This window comes from Panthera pardus, unplaced genomic scaffold, assembly GCF_024362965.1.
Source record: "Panthera pardus isolate Hobbes unplaced genomic scaffold, ASM2436296v1 HiC_scaffold_3, whole genome shotgun sequence".
NCBI lineage: Eukaryota > Metazoa > Chordata > Mammalia > Carnivora > Felidae > Panthera > Panthera pardus.
Window position 1 is genome coordinate 11,408,053 of NW_026526876.1, and position 19,923 is coordinate 11,427,975.

At 58.9% G+C, this 19,923-nt stretch overlaps 1 protein-coding gene across 1 annotated transcript; it reads right to left on the reverse strand.

Annotated features, from left to right (window-relative positions):
• Positions 1 to 384: 384 nt before the first annotated feature.
• On the reverse strand, positions 385 to 15,309 carry DHX33 (DEAH-box helicase 33). Its single transcript, XM_019413739.2, has 12 exons — positions 14,961 to 15,309; positions 12,725 to 12,885; positions 11,859 to 12,086; positions 11,556 to 11,726; positions 9,087 to 9,272; positions 8,361 to 8,472; positions 7,232 to 7,391; positions 7,038 to 7,126; positions 6,007 to 6,134; positions 5,406 to 5,609; positions 3,648 to 3,734; positions 385 to 709 (listed from the first exon to the last, which is right to left on the reverse strand). Exons 1-12 carry the CDS (start codon positions 15,223 to 15,225, stop codon positions 401 to 403), a joined length of 2,100 nt encoding a protein of 699 aa, XP_019269284.2. The 5' UTR covers positions 15,226 to 15,309; the 3' UTR covers positions 385 to 400.
• Between the last annotated feature and the right edge of the window lie 4,614 nt (positions 15,310 to 19,923).

Genomic DNA, 19,923 nt, shown 5'->3' on the forward strand with positions numbered 1-19,923 from the left:
TCCAGAAAGTCCTCTCAGTCACCGGGACCCCGGGGACTCTGGACTCAAGTCCGTCAGGAGAAAGCAGTGCGCCGGGCGCGACGGCCCATCGTGGGCCAGGTGGGGACCTGGGCACTCCCCTTCCACGCTCCCCAAACCCGAGCCTGTCGGCGCCGCTCTGACCACCCCACGTGGCGGATGAGGAATGAGGCTCGCGGTCACCCAGAGCCACAGAGCAGCCGCCGAACGCAGGGTCGAGGTTCCCGCCGCGCGTCCGCGGTTCCGTCTCGGCGCTTGGGACAAGCACGCTTCGAGCTCCTGGCGGTGGGGCCGGCCGCCCCGGGCCCCCCCCGCCCCGGGCCCCCCCCCCCCGGTTCCCCCCCCCGGCCCCCCGGTGCCGGTGGGTCGCGGGCGCAGCGGCTCAGTCTCGGGCAGCCCTGAGCTTCCTCCGGAAGTAGTCGGGGGCGGCCTCGTGCAGCCAGTCCGCGTCCACCACGCACAGGCCCCGCATGTAGCACCTGTTGGTGTGGAGCAGCTCCGTGTACACGACGCAGGCCGGCCGGCAGCGGAAGAGGACGGACGAGGGGTGGACGGCCACCGGCTGGTGCGTGTCCGTGGTCGCGTAGGTGCCGTCGGGCTGCAGCTCGGCGGTGCTCATGAACAGACTGTGGGCCAGGCAGCGGCGGATGCTCTCCACGTCCCCGCGGGAGGACACCATGGGCATCGACATCTGTCTCGGGAGGAGGAAACAGAAAGACCGGCCCGCGGTCAGGCGCAGACGCGGCCCGCGCGCCAGCCCGGCAGAGCGAGCACTGGCGGGCGAGGCCCCGACCTCTGCTGCCTGGGACACCGCGGGGCCGGAGGAGAGCGGCCACCGGGAAGCACACGGGCCACCAGCGCTCAGACGGGCCGGGGGACCCCGCCCGCTGCGACCCGGGACCGGGGCAAGGGCCTGGCCCTCTCACCCCCAGCGCGTAGGGGCTTCCTCACTCGCCTTCTTCCCTGGAGCAGGGCTCCGGCCCCGCCTCCTGCACTCAGCCTCCCGCACCGGTTCCAGAAGATCCCTGCCCCTCCCCCCCTGCTCCCGAGGGGAAGTCCGGGCCTCCGTCAACCTGCACGTGCCCCCGGGAAGGTCACAGCGCCTTACACCCCAGGCCGCAGTCGACCAGACCGCGGGTGGACACCTGCCTGACCCTGCAGTGCCGGCTCCGGTGTTCCAGGCATGGGGGGATGGGGAGGGATGGGAAGGGCAGGAAATCTGTCCGCTCTGCTGCTCCCGTGAGCCGAGGCAGAAGGCAGGAAGCAGGGGGAAGAGGGGCGTGCAGACAGAGGCCAACTAGGGGACGAGCACCCGGAACGTTCCTGGCTCCTGGCAGCGTCCTCTGCTTCCCGCTTCCTTTCTGTCCCTCTGGGGCTCGACTGTGTCCATAGGCTCCCACAGAAACCGTTCTATCCCCACTTGTCCCTTTAAGATGCCTCGAGGGGTGGGTCGCCTGGGTGGCTCAATCGGTTAAGTGTCCGACTTCGGCTCAGGTCATGATCTTACAGTCTGTGAGTTCAAGCCCCGCATCTGGCTCTGTGCTGACGGTTCGGAGCCTGGAGCTGCTTCGGATTCTGTGTCTCCCTCTCTCTCTCTGCCCCTCCCCTGCTCATGCTCTGTCTCTGTCTCAAAAATAAGTAAAAACAGGGGCGCCTGGGTGGCTCAGTCGGTTAAGCGTCCAACTTCAACTCAGGTCACCATCTCGCGGTCTGTGAGTTCGAGCCCCGCGTCGGGCTCTGTGCTGACGGCTCGGAGCCTGGAGCCTGTTTCAGATTCTGTGTCTCCCTCTCTCTCTGCCCCTCCCCTGCTCATGCTCTGTCTCTCTCTGTCTCAGAAATAAACAAACATTAAAAAACTATTTTCTTTAAAACAAAGATGGCTCGAGGGGTTTGTTTTTTGCAAACTGCTGATCCCCGCCTGGCGAGACCTTCTTTCTCTCCTCTGGGGACACGGTCAGCTGTCACCACCTCCAGGGAGCCCCCGAGTCCTGCAGCTAGCTGTGGTCTCTCCTTCCAGGCGGCCCGCTCTGGCACCCACCGGCTGTGATTCGGGGCAAATGCCTTCACTTCTTTAGGCTCTAGTTTATCATTTGTAAAACAGGAATAACACAGAACCTCATCAGGGCGAGATGAGGATTTCAAACGAGGAAATGCGTGAAAAGGACTTAGAACGGTGCCTCGTGAGCGCTTCACAGACCACAGCCACACCGTTACCGCCGCCAGACCTGCCCTCTGGATTGTTCCCTGAGAGGAGGAGTGTGAGGCCCATTTGCAAAGCCCAGGACCCCGACCGACGCCTGGCGCGGAGGCACCACCGGCCGCTGACGTGCCCTCAGTTCAGGACGAGGAGCTGCCAGTGACGCCTCCGCTGCCAGTGACGACAGGGAGAACCCGGGGAGCCACGGGACGGCCTGGCAGGACGACTGCTCAGGAACAAGAGGGCCCAGGAAACCACGTGAGATACGGAACACGGCAATCACGACAAGAAATCACCTAACTGCCAGCGACGGGCGATGGCACCAGACGCGGGCCTGGGGACGGGGGCGGGGGGGGGGGACAGCGGCCCCCTGGAAACGCGCGGACACGGCCTACACTGAGGGGCCGTCTCGGAAGAGGCAGGGACTTCCACCACGGAGTTCGTGACCGCTCGACCACGGGAGCAGCCGACGTAAGCCACTCGCCTCTGCGGGAAGACGCGGAGTGTCCTACAGCCGTCGGTGTGCGCGTGAAAGGACTCGGAAGCCACACGGGCTCCGAGGGGGAGCACAAGCTAAGAGAACACTTGGGGGGTGCGACCTCCCAGTGGTGAAATACGTGGGACGCGGGGGCGCGGTCACCACTGCGGCTGTAAACCTGAAAACGACGGAACGCGTGTGCCAGCCGCACTGAGAAACGACCTTGGGGGGCGATCTGGCGGGTGTCTCGCAACCTAGATCCCACCCGGAGGTTCATTCCGCGCATGAAGCATGGATGTGTGTCTAGGAAGACGGTCACCAGCACTTGGGTGAGTGTCGCGCGGGGCGCGAAGGATCTACGCCAGACTGCTAACCCTGGTCTGTCTTTGGAAGGGCAGGATGTGGGAGAAGTTGCCTCAGCCCGTCCGGGCCACTGTTTTCCGCGCTGTATCGACTTGTAACAACCAAGTAATCTGAACAAAGTAACAAAAATATTCCCACCAAAGAAGTAAATCTCAGAATTGAAAAATAATTTTAAAGTTTATAAGCGCTGAGGGGCGCCTGGGTGCCTCAGTCTGTTAAGCGTCAGACTCTCGGTTTTGGCTCAGGTCACGATCTCATGGTTTGTGAGTTCGAGCCCTGCATCGGGGTCTGTGCTGACAGCGTGGAGCCTGCTTGACATTCTCTCCCTCCCCTTCTCTCTGCCCCTCCATTCAAAATAAATAAACAGAAAATTAAAACAACAACAAAAAAAAACAAAACAAAAAACAAGGCTGCAGAAAACAGACAGAAACGGTGATAGGTCAGACTGTGGGTAATATTTACTTCCTTCCTTATTTCTACATTTCCCTGTGATGACGCTTTCTCTCGTAACCATTAGCAACGAGCAATTTAAGACTTCCTGCCTGGAAACGGGACAGGTTAGAGCCCCAGAGGCGCCAGGAGGAGAGGTACCTTCAGGCAGATGTTCCTCAGCTGTGCTCGGACTTCGCCTGCCAGCATCACGTTCTTGCTGTTGACAAAATTCTCTTTGCACCAATCCTGAACAGGAGAGAGAGAGAGAGAGAGAGACGTCACAACCCTCACGCTTCTGCCGAGGGAAAAACGCGACAGGACCCGGAGAACAGCTGAATTCAGAGGGAGGACTTCAGTCAGCAAAAAACAGTAGAGGAAAATAGGAAAATAGCTTTATACCAAAAAGCACGAACCGTAAGGGGAAACAGTAACACCTCAGAGTGAAACTAAAAGCGTCCTCACGTGGGGGCGCCTGGCTGGCTCAGTGGGGGCAGTGTGCGACTCTCCTCCATGGGGTCGTGAGCTCGAGCCCCATCTGAGCCCCACGCTGCGCGTAGAGACGATTGACAAAAACGAAACTTAGAAAAAAAGTCTCCTTATGTCAGGTCGCCATAAAAGGGCCAGACTGGGGTGTTCGAATCACTACAGCCGATAAAGGATAAATCACCTCCAGAACAGATTTAAAAAGCTTCTCCGTATCAATTAGAAAACGACCAAGAACCTGGCAGAAAAATGGGCAGAAAAGACGACGCACAGAAGAGTTAGTTCAAACGTCCAGTCATGTTCTGCAAGGACGCCGTCCCCTGAGGAATCGCGGCAAAGTAACGCAGACGCGATTCTGTCTCCGTCGACCAAGAGTCAGGACGGCGAAGCGGGGGCTCGTGTCCACCCACGGCCGCGGGCGGATGACCAGGGAGGACGGGCCGCGGGGAGACGCGGCGCTCACGGTGTGGCACGTGGGGGTCCGAAGCGAAAGCACACGGTCGTGTGGAACACGGCCGACGTCAGGACGGCAGTGGCGAGACGGAAGGACGGGACAGCGTTTTCTGTCCTTAGACATAGACTGAGGCAACTACAGAACACGTCTGCAACTCCTGGACCCGAGAGGGGCTGTTCAGAAGGGACCGCGCCCCGACACGGACGCAGTCAGGGCGCGCACACGGGCACCACACGGGTCTCTCTGAGGGACGGAAGGACGGACCCGAGCGTCTCCGAAGGCGCGCATCGGGCCGCCTCGCTCGTGGACAGGGCTCACGTCAGCGCTCGGGTTCGCTAGCGAGGGAAACACGGCAGGATCTCTGCTTTGATGGAAAAGGGCGAAAGGAAACAGCTCCGCGTCTGCTCTGCGGGGGCCCCTAGGAGGCAGCGCGCCCGCACCCGCGCCCGCACCGCCAAGCTCCCGGCCCCGGAGCTCCGCCTGCGTTTTACCTGCGTTACTCCGAGTATCCGTCAGCAACATGTGACCTCACGTATCAGGAAAGCCCCAGAGAGGCTACTGTTGGGGTCTGGGAACCCACAAGAAAGTTCCACATAAACTAACGACTGCGTCTTCACTTTACGCCCCTTCGGCCCAGGAAACGTTTCGCAGGACGCGCCACTTTCGGATCTCGGAGAAGATCCAGAAGGGCGCTTCCGTCCTGTCGGAGGAACCGAAACAGCCTACGAGCAAAAGCCGCCATGAGGAAAGTCGGGGCAGGCGGGGAAAACGCATTTGTGGCTAAGAAGCGCGGTCACCAAACACGGGGAACTGGCCCCCTTGGAGCACCAGTTCCACAGAAGCAGGACGGAGGCCTGGCGACCCCCGTGCGCAGGCGCGTCGGCTCGCGGCTCCGTGGGAGCTCCTGCCAGAGAGGAAGGATCTCGTGCTCCGATCTCGAGGCGGGAGGGAGGCGTGTTCGGGGGAGACGCGAGACTGACCTTGTTCCCGCCGGCGTTCCTGAAGGCCCGGTAGACGTTGAGCAAGGTGACGTGGTCGCCCTCGCTGGACACGAACTTCCTGCGGACGGCCTGCACCTCATCCCGCCGGGAGGGAGGGTTGCACAGGATGCTGTCCACGGACAGCAGGGAGACGATGGTCAGCATCTCCTCCGTGCAGTGGAACTTGGGGGACAGGAGGATGGCCTGCACGTCGAAGGCACACACGGCGTGAGGCACGGTCTCCCCGGCATCCGAACACGGTTTTTGCGCGCGCACACACACACACACACACACACGCTTGCGCGCTTCCCTTCCGAGGCCTCGCGGGGCACATGCTGCCCGAACCAGGCCTACCTATGTTCACGTCACTGCACGTTTTCGTAGAGCCCGTGACTGCCCTCCCGCGGATTCCCACGTTCCTGATGGGGGGGCCCGTGCTTGTGCGGGTTCGAATGCGTGTTCAAACACAGAACGGGAGTCCGCGTCACGCACGAAGCACGGTGTGCGGATGAAGCCAGGGCGCCGCGGTGAGCCCTCTGCTGCGCGAGGGCCGGCGTGCAGCGGCGCGAAGGGGGACCGAGGCCGGGGGGGGGCCGCTCACTTTGGCAAACCTGGGCTCTAAAGGGAAAGCTGCCATCTTCCCTCCGAGCGGAGTCAGGGTGAGCTGCTCGTCCTTCCGCTCCAGGGCTCCCAGCAGCTCCAGCTGTGCCACAGCCGCCTGAATGTGGTCTGCAGACGGGGACAGAAGAAGGAGCGACACGTCGCAAAGACGAAGACGCCGTGGCCGCTTCTGGGGGCGCCACGTCGAGCCGCAGCATCGATCACAGCCACCACTGTCCCCAGGGCCAGGCCGCTAACGACATCGCTGCCTTCTAAAGTAATGGCCTGTGTTCGGTAGGATGTGTGTCAGCTTAAACCCAGCTACGTCACACGCACGAATCCTGCCCACAGGTACACTCGTATGTGGTACAGGGACCGGTCTCTCCAGAAGCAGAGACTCCCAGGAGCACCTGAGGGGCTCAGTGGGTTAAGCGTCCGACTTCGGCTCAGGTCATGATCTCGCGGTTCGTGGGTTCGAGCCCCGCGTCAGGCTCTGGGCTGACGGCTCAGAGCCTGGAGCCTGCTTTGGACTCTGTCTCTCTCTCTCTCTCTCTGCCCCTCCCCTGCGTGTGCTCTCTGTCTCTCAAAAATAGATAAACGTTAGAAAACAAAACCAACAAAACCAAAGAAAAAGCAAGAAGAGGACGAGAGAGGGAAAACGGCTCTTGAAGAGAGCCAGCAGCCAAAGCCACCATCTGCAAGAACCCCAGCGACCTCCCTCCCTCCAGGGGGACCGCCGACAAAGGCCAGGAACCCACCAAATTCTAGTCCAGAGCAAAGAACCTTTCCGGCCCCTCCGCCAGCCCTTCCGCCGGCCTTGGGAGCCGCTGCAGCTCCCGGGACCCCCCACCGTTGTGGGACCCCCCCCCCCCCCGCGAGGACGGCTCCCGGGAGAATCTGTACCCTCGAGATCCACGGGCGCCCCCCGACAGCTGGTGCTGCATGCGACCACACGAAAGTAAACAGAGAGCCCCCCGGATGCTTCCTGGCGAGTCTACCGTTTGTTGTAGGGCCACGCGGACGACCGCCTACCTGGAGAGGGCTTGGACATGAAGTCGAAGGTGAGCACGTCGGGGACTTTCATTGCCAGGAGCTGCAGCATCACGCCGGCCAGGTTACACCTGCGAGGAGGGAGACGCAGGTGGCCCCCGGGCTCCGGCCGGCTCCCCCGGCCGGGGGGGGCGGGGGTGCGGGACGGCGGCAGGGCGGGAGCGCCGGGGGCCCACCTCTGGATCTCTGGCACGGTCATCTTGTCAAACTTCTCGAACTCGTCCTCCGTGTACAGCCGGTAACAGACGCCACTGTCCTCCCTGCCGGCCCGGCCCGTGCGCTGCCAGGCCTGGGTCTTTGACACGCGCTGCACGGCCAGCACCTCCAGGCCGCCGTCTGCGGGGAGAACGGCCGCGTCAGAGCCACGTGCAGCACGCGAACCCACCGTTCCTGCGGCGCTCCTCAGGACGCCGCACCGGGGGTCCTCCCTGCCACGCGAGAGTCCGGAAAAGTCCCGGCTGCACTGGAGAGCGAACCCAGACTGCTCAGCCGTGGGCAGCGCGAGGCGTGTTGCTGAAATGGCAGACGGCCGCGTGCGTGCTGCAGGGGCCGGGACCGCAGCCCCAGGCTCCGGCTGAGGCCACGGACCGAGGCTTTCCCGGGGCCCGGGAAACGAGGGTGGCCGGTCACCCTCCCGATCAATGCCCGGGGACCGGATACGCCCGGTCCTTTGTGCAGCGCGCCCCCGCCCACCCGGCCCCGGCTCTGCTTTAAGAGGGAGGCGATGTGATGGTGTCACTCCCAGGAGCAGACGTGACGAGCGTCCTGATTAAGGTGTGTCCTATGGCAGGCCTGGGGGACGGGTCCTTCCACACGCCACCCCTAAGAACACGTGTGTGAAGGTCCGCGCCCTCGGATGCTTAGCAGCGCGTTTCGATCAGGCTTTTGGGAGCGATCGCTTCCGTTGCCTCTAATCCTCTGTGGACCGAAGCAAGGTCGAGAGCAGACGGGGCCTGGACCTCAGGCCGGCTTGCACTGCACACGCTTGGGGATCAGCTAGTGCCCCCCCGGCCCAGGGAGGCTTCCTTCCTAGGAAGCCGGAGCCCAGACGTCCCTCCCAACAAAGGTCCTGCTGCGGGGTCAGGTCGTGCCCGGCCACTCCTCTCAACGTGGCAGGACCTGGGCTCCCGTCCTGCCCTGCCTCGCCCTCGCTGCTGCCGCAGGGCCGCTTCCTGGGGCACAGGCTCCCTCGCGCCGTGCGCCCCGAACCCCCGTCGACGGTGGCGAGTCTCGGCACAAGGCGCTCACTGGGAGAAGCCGGGGGGCTCACTGCGGGGAAGGGGCGCCCGCGGGCTAGCTCCTCACCGGGATTATACTTCTTTGCTTTAACCATGCCCGTGTCGACTACGTATTTTATTCCCGGAATGGTTATGGAGGTTTCGGCAATGTTGGTGGAAATGATCACTTTGCGACAGCCCTGAAAGGAAGGAGAAACCAGAAGAGGCGTGTGGCGCACACGGGATTCACAAGCTTTAGGGCACACTCCTCACCATCAACCTCCACGGTCCATCCACAGTCAAGAACCCACGGTGTCACTGTTGACGAGTAACCACTACAGATGGGGGAGTAAAGCTCACTCCGAGGGGACGAGACGCAGCGGACCAGGCGGGGGTGGGCTGGACCCCTGGCCCCGGCGGGGACGTCCCGTGTGCTCCCCGAGCACCGTTACTTCGCCTGCGGGGGCTGCCGCGTTTACGGCAGAATGGGATCGCCACCTACCTCGTCAGTTCTCCAGTGGGTGAGGCCGTGTGCGCGGGGCGCACGGGGGGCGTGGGCGGCGCATACGCGGGGTGTGCGTGGAGCGTATGCAGGGTGCGCACAGGGCGTACGTGGGATACACGCGGGGCGCGTGCAGTGCCCGGCACGGCGCCCGGTGCCCAACGTCGTGGGCGAACGAGGCCGGTGCGTGTCGGACTTGGGGGGTGCTGCCGTTCACGTTCCGCCCCTGCCCCCGCCCGCACCCGACAACGGTCTCCGTGCTCGTACGTCGGCGTGGGACCCGCCTGGGGCCCAGGACGGCGGCGCCCTCACCTTCGGGGCTCCCTGGAAGACACGGAGCTGCTGGGCGTAGGGCAGGGAGGCGTACAGAGGCAGGACCAGCAGGGAGGGGCAGCCGTCCGGGAGGTGCCTGGCGATGTCTCGGCAGATCTTGCTCGTGGCTTCGATCTCCTCCTGGCCGGTGAGGAACACCAGGATGTCCTGAGAGGGGGGGGCCTCCTGCGGAAGGGGAAGCGCGGGATTACCAGGTGCCGACCAAAGCACAGCCCCGGGGAGCAGGAGAGGGGTCAGTGATGAAGCTCCCGGGGTTATCTTGTTAACGCGGGCAACATGTAAATGAGCCTCGACGTGGGGGTCTCCCCTGGGAGGGCGGCCCCACCAGTCATGCACGAAGCCAGGACGGCGGTGAGTGTGTTCAAAAGCCAGCTGAGGCAATACCGGGGGAAGGCCAGCAGACGGCAAGGTGACAGGACAGTACCACGAAGGGCACAAGCCGGCCAAGAAACCTGCGGAAGGCTCCCTCCTTCCCTGGAGCCGGCCAGACGGAAGCCACCTTGGGGAAACCGTGGCGGTGGGGACGGCCAGAAGCAGTCGCGCGGGAAGAGGAGCCCTCGCTGAACGATGCCGCCAAAAGCACGGTCGCACGGCCAAACGATGCCGCACGCGGGCAAGTGCCTGAGACCCCGGACCTAACGGGCCGTCACCTCTGCAAGGTCAGCAGCGTCCAGGCGTTAATGACATACTCCTGCACACGATCCTTCCTGCAAGTCTGTTCGGGTATCTTAATCAGCAAGATGCTTACGTGACGAGATAGCTGAAAACGCCGAACCGTGCTAAATACACACGCGCGTGTGTCTATATGCGAAAACGTGTGTACGTTTACGTGGGTGTGCACGTGGCTTTTACAGCCTGGTACTAACAGGACAAAGGTTCACAAGTACACACAACGGGACAAATCTGAGACAGTCAAAACCTCATCCGTGGGACTCATCAAAGCCACCATGGAGCCCGAACACACCTGCAGCCACCACTCAGGACCCATCCTCCCCGAGCTTGCTTTTTGGCAGGTGGACGCCTTCCTTGATCTAAAGGACAGTGAAGCGGTAAGCCCAGAGCAACAAAGGCAGCAGAGGAGGAAAGGGATCAGAAGCTTCGCCCTGTTCTGAAAGACGAAGGAGACGGGGAGCGAATGGCGTGCTGGACGGAGGCGCTCCAGCCGGGGAGCGGTCTGAAGGGTCCGCGGCCACCGGAGATGGGCCCGTCTCCCCGGAGAAGGAAGGCCCAGGACCCGGCAGTGAGGCAGAGGCGGGTCAGGGGAGGTGGAGCCGAGGGTGGTGCGGGCGACCCCGTGCCCTCCTCCACCTACGAGGGAGGAGGCTGGGAAGACACGGGAGGCAAGAATGCGGTTCGGCCCAGAGGTGTGGCCGAAGGAAGAGTCCAGACAGATGCACAGAGCAAGAGGCGGGGAGGCAGGTGTCTAAATCCTCACCTACCGCGGCAGGAAACTTAAAACACGGCAGGAGCAGCATCCGCGGGTAACACTGCGAATAGTAACGTGAACCCAGAGGAAGCAGTCAGGGGACTGAAAGACGGGATCTGGAACACGGCAGTAAAATCAGCTGCCGGTTTCACGGTCCCTACACAGCTAGTTGCTGACTTTTTATTTTATTTTATTTTTTATTATTTTAAAAAAAAATTTTTTTTTTAATGTTTATTCATTTTTGAGACAGACAGAGACAGAGTATGAATGGGGGAGGGGCAGAGAGAGAGGGAGACACAGGATCGGAAGCAGGCTCCAGGCTCTGAGCCATCAGCCCAGAGCCCGACGCGTGGCTCGAACTCACGAACCGTGAGATCGTGACCTGAGCCGAAGTCGGACGCTCAACCGACTGAACCACCCAGGCGCCCCGCTGCTGACTTTTTAAACTTTAAACTACACACTCACCACTTAGATTGGAATAAAAATTAGTTTTAAAAAATCTGCCTCTGGTTTTCTCAGAAAGGTACGAGTTTTATAAGATAAACAAAAAAACGAGAGGATTTAACCACTCAAACTTCTGAGTAGGTCTTTGATAAGATGAGAAGAAATTTTGACACGTTTCTCTAATTCGGTTTTTCTAAAAGAAAAAAAAAAAGCCAAAAGCTCCAAATGGCAACCCGTTTTCGGGTCAATGCCAACTTTTTTAACAACGACGTGGCCAACAGCAGAGAATGTAGCGTCTCACTGACTTCCTCCCGCTACACGTCATGCCCTTCTTACTGGGCCTTTCGATCAGTCTGCTCTGACGGGATGTTTCCTGGCTCGGCTGAGGCGTGATGCCGGCACAGCTGAGTTATTCTTCTTTTCAGGGAAAATGAGAATTGCCATAAAAAAGAACAAGAGGCCGGACAGGCCCCTCGTCTCAACGGCACAGCTCGTGGGCTGTCCCGGTCGGTAGCTTTTCTCGTCCAGGCGGCACGGGGAGCCAGACCTCCGCGGGGCCCGCCCGCACCTGCCCGTACCTGGTGGATCTGGAAGACGGAGACCAGAGCGGCGTGCAGGTAGTCCTGCTGAGGCTGCTTGGTGTAAAACACCTGGATGGGATGCTGCCGACCCTCCAGGTAGAGGACGGGCGCCCCGCCGAAATACTGCGAGAACAGATCCACGTCCATCGTGGCGGACATCACGATCACCTGCGTCCGGGACGGAAGAGGACGGTGGGGAGGCCACACCGGGCCGGCCTTTCTGTGCCCTCCCCGTGACAGTGAGCCTCCCCGCACTGGCAAGCAGAGCGCGGGCCCCTCTGGCGAGCGCACCACACCTACTTTGAGAGGCAGCCTCCCCAGCTCCTTCCTCCGCTTCTGCGCGGCCTTCACGACCCCGAAGAGCACGTCCGTGTGGACGGTCCGTTCGTGGGCTTCGTCCAAAATGACACAGCTGTACTTCCGGAGCAAGGAGTCTGAAATCGCTTCTCGCAGAAGCATGCCGTCCGTCAGGAACTTGATCCTGGTGTCCTCGGAGCTGATGTCGTCAAAGCGCACGGAATAGCCAACCTGCGTGGGGGATGGTCCCACCGTCACTCGGTGAGCACCCGCGTAACCGGCGCCGAGCAGGCCCTTGTGTCCTCACGGGGGACGAGGCCAACGCCGACCCTCCCCTGCTCCCTTGGGCACAGACAGACAGTGGACAGGGCGCAGACAGACAGAGGACGGGTCCCTTTAGCTGCGATTAGGATACACGTTGCAAGGAACCTAAAATGGGGCTACTTCCCCAGGTACTTGATAATTTTGAGTGACGCTTCGTACAGCTGGGAGAAGACTGGAAGGTTCTCAAGTGCGTGCGTGCACAAGCACACACAGAGCTGACCTACACACGGTTCTGGGGCTCACTCCCAATACCCATATATACGCTGTGTGTACGTATAGGCACACATACGGACGAGACAGTTAACGGAGTTACTGAAGCCTGAAACATGCTCGAGGAAACAGCTATCCGACTTGCCAACAGATTGTGAGAGCAAAGTGCATGGCACTGACAGCCTGTCGGCCCTGCGGTGTGTGAGGGGCTGGAGAAAGACTCGGGGACAGGCCTAAGGACTGTGGCAAGAGCGGGCCTCCCTGCGCAGGAGTCTTGTCCGGAAAGCACAGCGCGGGGGAGCGGGCGGCTGTCGTTAAAGGAGGAGGTGACGTACCAGCTTCCCGAGTTCAGTTCTCTTCTCGTCCGAGACTCGAGACGCAAGAGAGACGGCGGCCACCCGGCGAGGCTGGGTCACCGCGATGACGCCCTGGCGGCCAACGCCCCCCTCGTAGAGGTACTGCGGGAGCTGAGTCGTCTTCCCAGAGCCCGTCTCCCCTGAGAGAGGAAACACGTCTCGTTTATGTGCAACCTAAAACAAACTTCACCGAAGTCGGGAGAAAAAGAAAAAACACTGGAAGTTGACAGAGCCGAGAAAGCCACGGGACGTCGGGCGCTCGTGTGCGCTGCTGGTAGAGTGTTAGGTGGGACTGCTTCTCGGAAGGCCGAGTTATGTTCGAAACATCTTTAAGATGTGCACACCCTAGACCCACAATTCCACCTGCAAGAATTAATTCTGAGGAAATAATTAAAGATGCGTGTAAAGGTATAGTTTCAGAGAGGTTTTATTCAGCTTCGCTCGTGACGGCAAATAACGGGAAACAACACGTATGTTCGACTGTGACGACCTACAACTGTTACGTAAAAAAGAATAAACGAGGGGCGCCTGGGTGGCTCAGTCGGTTAAGCATCCGACTTTGGCTCGGGTCATGACCTCGCAGTTTGTGAGTTCGGGCCCCGCGTTGGGCTCTGCGCTCACAGCTCGGAGCCTGGAGCCTGCTGATTCAGTTCTGTGTCTCCCTCTCCCAAAAGTAAGCATTAAAAAAACAAAACGTTTAAAGAAAGATCATAAACGAGATGGACCACTGGAAGCCACACGCACTCCTGCACAGCAGCCACTGTCCTTTCTTTCAGACCCCTGGCCCGCACCATTAGGCAACACCTGCCGTGGCCACGTCTCCCTTGCAAACTCCACAGGATGAGTCAGACCCGCACGCTCTCTCCCTGGGGCTGCCCTGGCGGCCTCCTCCGCACCGCCTCCCAGCACTGACCACCTTACACTGTGCGGAAGTGTCTACAAGTTTCCATCCTCCATGCCAGAAGCTCCCGGAGGGCAGAGAAGGTCCCCACCTGCCTCTTCCCCGGATCTGAGCATCCTACATGCAGCAAGCACACCTTATTTCCTGTCGGCGTGGGTTCCTTGGTCCCTAAGTAGAACCAAGAACTCAGGAAACCTGGGCATCCCTCCCTCCCTGGCCACCGCGTCTTCTACCTTAGCGCCCAAAATCCAATTATCCTCGCAGGCTAAGAATTTGATTTTTCTGCTGCACTCCTTCTGCTGAACCCACCGGGCAAAACCCCAAAAGTGGACCAACGTCTCCCTGTCCATCTTTTCTGCTCCTACACCAGGCGACTGAGCATTACTAAGGTAAAATCACCCATCTGTGCAGACCGAGACATCTGTGAGCTGGCAGTGGGGCCGAGGCACGGCCGTCGATCCCTGTTCTTGTTTCTGCGGCCTCCCTCTGTCCCCATCCTCCCCCCAGGGCCTGCCTCACGCCCCGTGGCTCCCAAGCTCAGCAGAGCTCCTGTACCTGTTCCACACGACAAGCCAAGTCCCCCTCCCCTACACACTCTTCCCCAGCCACATCCATGGTCACCTCCTCTCTCCAGCCCCCAGCCTGCTGGATACCCTTCCTCCTATTCTAGGCCAGCCGGGCATCTAGCCCTTGTGTCCAAGTGCCCCCGCTTTGGCAGCCCCCCTCCCCCATCTCTGCTCTATTAGTGCCCACTTTCCATCTTCAGCCTCCCTCTCCACTGAGCGCTTCCTCTCGAATCCCTCAGCTCCCTTCCCTTTCTCCAACAGGAGCCTGCTCTCACTGCCTTTCCTCCCTCACCCCTGCTCAGCCCAGTGACAAATGAACTCCCACCCGCCACAGCTCTGCTGAAGGAGCGCTCGATGGGATCTGCGTGGTTGCTCCCTGTGTTATGGGCCCTCGCTGGGGCATCTGTTCCTCTGGCTACGCTCCCCGAGATCTTCCTCCCTCTGAAGCTCATCCTCTCGGTGCCTCCTGAGTCTCCCCTGCAGGCGGCTCCCAGGCAGCAGGCTCCCCCCCCCCCACCTCCAGGCGCCGAAGGCCCTCCCTCGGGGCCGCCTCCCACACCTGCTCGGACCCACACTCTTGCAAGCCCCAAAGTCCCCCGCGCGGCTCTCCGCCGGGCACCTCGGTCGCTGCCCCCCGGGCTGTGGGCGCCTCCAGAGCGGGGCTTCCCCCCCGGGCCGCTCCGGGGCTGGCTCGGAGACGCACGCCAGGGCACCTCGGGCGGCCGGAGAACGAGGCGCGGCCACTCACCGATGAGGACGGCGCTGTCCAGGTTTCGGAGCTGGGCCAGCAGCTGCCCCCGCGCCTGGAAGATCGGCAGGCTCCGGCGCTGCCGCTCCACCGCCTCGGGGTAGGGGCTGGCCGCGGGCTGGGCCAGGGCCGGCTGCTGCTGCCTCCGGCCGCCTCCGCCTCCGCCGCCGCCGCCCGCGGTCAGCAGCATCACCACGCGCCCCCCGGGAGGCCCGCAGCCCGGCCGGAACCTCTTGGCCGGCGGGAAGCCCGCCTCCTCAGGCATGTCGGGCGCGCGCCGTGACTGGAGGCCGAGGCCCCGGCAGGCGCCGGCCAGCGCGCACCGCCCCTTCCTGCCGGGGCTGCCGGCGACCACTGATGACCTCACGGACGCCACCGGCCTTCCGGGCGGGCCCGCGCCCCCCAGCATGCACTGGGCGCCTGGGACGGCGTGCACGCGACGGCGGGCAGAACCCGGCCCGTGGTACGACCGCGAAAGCGGCCCGGAGCGACAACAGCGAGGGGCGGCGCGTAAGGTTCCGCTCGACCTTCTCCCCACCCCCGGGATAAAGACGACGATCTTCTGGACAGTGTCGGTGTCCAGATGAGACTGTGTCCTTCCAGTGAACGCGCGTTTCCCCTTCTCTGCCCGCAGCAATCCCCGCTGTGCTTACTTTTGTAAAATCTGAGAGCAGAACGCCAACATTTGCATGATTTAGTCCTCTCCAGGTGTTACGTGGATGGTGGCCCCAGGAAGAAACCGAGCCCCTGAAATCCCTTAAAGTCGCCCAGATGTGGCCCACCTCGCGTTACAGAAGACGAGGGCGTTAAAGCACAGGCTCTATGATGGTCGAATATTCTCAGAAGACTGTCCCAGCGGCCCCGGTCCTCTCCCGTCCGAGATGCAGGCCCTGAATCTGCCTGCTGCCCTGCCGGTCCTCGGCTGTCCCGGCCGGACCCTCAAGGTCTCTGGGGGCCGCCTGGCCCCATCCCACACACGCCAGTAAAGGCGGGGAAAAGGGGATACAACCGGCCCCTCCTTTGCGTCCTAACCCCAAAGCTCTGGGATGCTAACCTACCCCCAGAAAGAGGCAGGCAGCTGAGGGCAGGGAATGGGATTTCCAGGGAATTCATCATAAATCTTCCACCCGCCCCCATGAGGGGCCTCGGGCATCTTCTCAAGTCCAGCTCCAGGAAACTCATCCTATCTGTAAACGTGCGAAAAATCCTCCAGGTAAGAGACCATTTTTCTCCAGCTACCCATGGTGCAGGGATCAAGGGTGAGTGAAAATGTGCATGCTGAATTAATAGCAGGTGCCTGTTTAGAATAAATTGGCAGAATTTCACTTCCTGCCCCTGAATATGAACTTGCACGGCAATCCGTGCAAAGGGACTAATGAAAGGGAAATAAAAGGGAAATAACTTGCTCAGGCTGCTGTAACTGAAAATAGCACAGACTGAGGGCCCTGTAAACATCAGAACATTACTGCTCACGGTTCTGGAGGCTTGGAAAGCACCCTTATGGTTGCCTTCTGGTGAGGGCCCTCTTCCTGGTCCGTTGATGTGTCCTCACCCGGTGGGAGCCAGTAGGGGTCTCTCTGGAGCTGTTGGTAAGGTGTTAATCTCATCATGAGGGCCCCTTCCTTATGACTTAAGTACCTCCCAAGGGTCCCACCTCCTACTATCACATAGAGGATTAGGATTTCAACATAAGAATTGGGGGGGCAGGGCACAAACATTCACATCGTAGCAGTAACTAAATGTTAATTTTCAAATTACGAACCCTGAGTATGTAACAGACAGACATCAGTCCTTTTTCCCAGGGTGCTTTCCCCAGACTAACCTAATGGAGGAGACATGTTCCTAATGATTTCAAGAGTCTGGGTACGGGGGCGCCCAGATGGCTCAGTCAGTTGAGCATCTGAGCATCGGACTCTTGGTTTTGGCTCAGGGCATGATCTCACGGTTCGTGAGTTCGAGCCCCACGTCAGGCTCTGTGCTGACGGTGTGGAGCCTGCTTGGGATTCTGTGTCTCCCTCTCTGTCTGCCCCTCCCCTGCTCTCTGTATCTCTCTCTCTCAAAATAAATAAACAAACATTAAAGAAAAAAAAAAGAGCCCAAGTAGGTAATAGGAATGAATGAAATAACTTCTTGATAGAGCACATGGCCTGTCTTAGAGACCTGGCATTGCCAGATCTCCCTATGTTTTTCAAGAAAAGCCCAAAATGGAGATTTTCACGTGACATTTGTCCGTGTTAAGTGTTGGCTCAAGTTTTGAAAATGGTGCAGGAAGGCGGAGTAAACCGCACGTGGAGGTAAGGCATTCACAGGCTCCAGCCTGATGGCCCAGCTATTCTGCAGCGTCACAGCTAAGAGCTGAAAACTAAATTCCTACATAGGCACCACCCACCCACACCTCCCGCCCCGATCGAAGTCTGAAATCTGCTGTCCCTCCCAAGGAAGTCTCGTGGTTGCATATGCAGATGATCACAAGATAATAACCATTCAGAATGTCCGGGCTCTTCTCCCAGGAAGTGAATCGCCTCGTCTGGGATGATCTGTGGACTGGCTGCTCTTGTCGCGATCATAGCGGCTGGTGGTCAGTGTGGTTGGCTGGCTTGCCCGACCACCAGACCGCTGCCCTTAATCATGGTCAGTTCTCTGTCCCACTGAGACAACCCTGAGCCTCCTCGGCCGCTAGTCCAAGTTTGCACGTACATACGTTGATCCCTCTGTAATTAAAAATACCAGATAATATTTTGCTGATCGAGAAACAGAGCATGTATTCAGCACCCACGCACCAAGCCCTGTGCTAGATACCGTGGGAGAGACAAAACTTTAAGACACGGACCCTGCCTTTAAGGAGCTTACGTTCTCGTGAGGGAGACGATGCGTATACGTGTAGCAGCTGCAACAGTACGAGACGATATATACTTTGGTGTAAGAGTACGTTGTATGCACTCGAGGGATTCAAAGAAAGACCATGGAGTAGAGTCAAGATTTCTTGAGAAGCCGGGAACAGGACCAGGCCTTGAAGAGACTTCGGTTCCCAATAGGTGGCAATGGGGGCAGGGTTCAGAGGGAGACAGACACTGTGCTTTTGATACGGGGGTTAAGAAGCCACCATGAATTTCTGAGCAGAGAAGGGGCTTGTGCATGTTAAAGTTCAACAACTTTAATGCAAACTCATGAAATGCGCCAGTAGCTCAGGGGATGTCCCATAGCACCGAGATCCCTGGCGGGATCGTGACCGGCGACCGGGATGGCACTCACCTGTCAAACGCAGGCTGTCAGGGAGACACGACAATTCCAGGGAGCCCCTTACCCAGCGGCTCAGTTATTTCCTAATTTCCACAGACTCCAGACAGAGCGAGGGCTTTGCTGCCAGGATCTGGGACTTGGGTGTTCTCTGCTTAGAGACCATACAAAAGGATGAAAGATATTAGGATCCACGAAGGTACGGAAAAGAACATGGGTGGAAGAGAGAAGTGAAAGAAATCCATTGTGCAGAAAACACCCCAAAACGCATAGAAAATGTTTCTCCTGGTCAGGTGCAACTTACACATCCATTTGTTTTAAATGAATGTCTACTGTATTTCTACGACAACAAACTGACTTATTAGTGCTTTTCGGTGTCACTGGTAGAACCCAGGAGTCCCTTCAATTATATGTGTCGGGTAAATTGGGCACAAGATTCCATATACTGCGTATCGATTCCCACTTTCGGTTGACATGCGTTACAAAAAGCAGGGTGGTCTGTAAGAATCAAGACGGAGGGGAAAGCTGGAGAAGTGAGACTTTTCCTTGTGCCCAGGCAAGCGGGGGTCAGGTGACAATGTCGGTGACTGGCGTCACCACTGCCCAGGACACGTCGGAGGTGCACAGACCGGCATCCTGGGAATTCTCATCCCATAACACCACGGAAACGAAAATCCCGCGGCAGACCGTGGTTAGGCCACAGACTCAAAATCTGTTTCCTGTTTTACCGTCACTGATATGTACAGACATTCCCTACTAAGATGAACAGCGAACAGATCCTAGGATCACAGTTTTACCACAACAGCTCCGGGAACGTGATAACTCAAAGTTAGCTAACGGAAGACAAAACTAGAGATGCCTATTTTGAGACCCGAGATAAGGAATTTCTAAGACCCTAGTTAAATTTGAGCTTTCTTAAACAATGACAAAATTTAAGAATCCTATAAGGATTGTACATTCTAAGACTAGCATTTCAAGATTTTGGTTTTTTTTAAATTTTTTTAATTAAAAAAAATTTTTTTAATGTTTATTTTTGAGAGAGAGAGAGAGAGAGAGACAGAGCGTGAATGGGGGAGGGACAAAGAGAGGGGAAAACACAGAATCTGAAGCAGGCTCCAGGCTCTGAGCTGCCAGCACAGAGCCCGACACGGGGCTTGAACTCATGAACTGTGAGATCATGACCTGAGCCAAAGTCAGACACTTAACTGCCTGAGCCACCCAGGTGCCCCTCAAGATTTTGTTTTTTAATCACTTAGGGAAAAAAGCAGTCCCATTAACCCACATTCCATAAAATTGCAACAACCATAAAGTTATGGACACCATGTAGAACATGTGTATTAAATCCCATCACTTACTCCTGTTTAGAGATATTACTATCTACTTCACCGTCTGAAAATCCCCACCTAGGGTGTTGATTACTTTTTTTTTTTTTTTTAAACATTTATTTATTTTTGAGAGACAGAGCATGAGTGGGGTAGGGGCAGAGAGAGGGGAAAACACAGAATCCGAAGCAGGCCCAGATTCTGATCTGTCAGCACAGAGCCCGGTGCAGGGCTTGAACTCATGAACCGCAAGACCACGACCTGAGCCGAAGCCGGACGCTAAGCCAACTGGGCCACCCACACGCCCCCTGCATGCTATGTGTTCAAAGTATGTGCAATGATCTCTTTTCTAGGGGTGTCCATTTCGTTCCTCTGGGCTCTCGACAGCTTAGACCGGGTGAGCG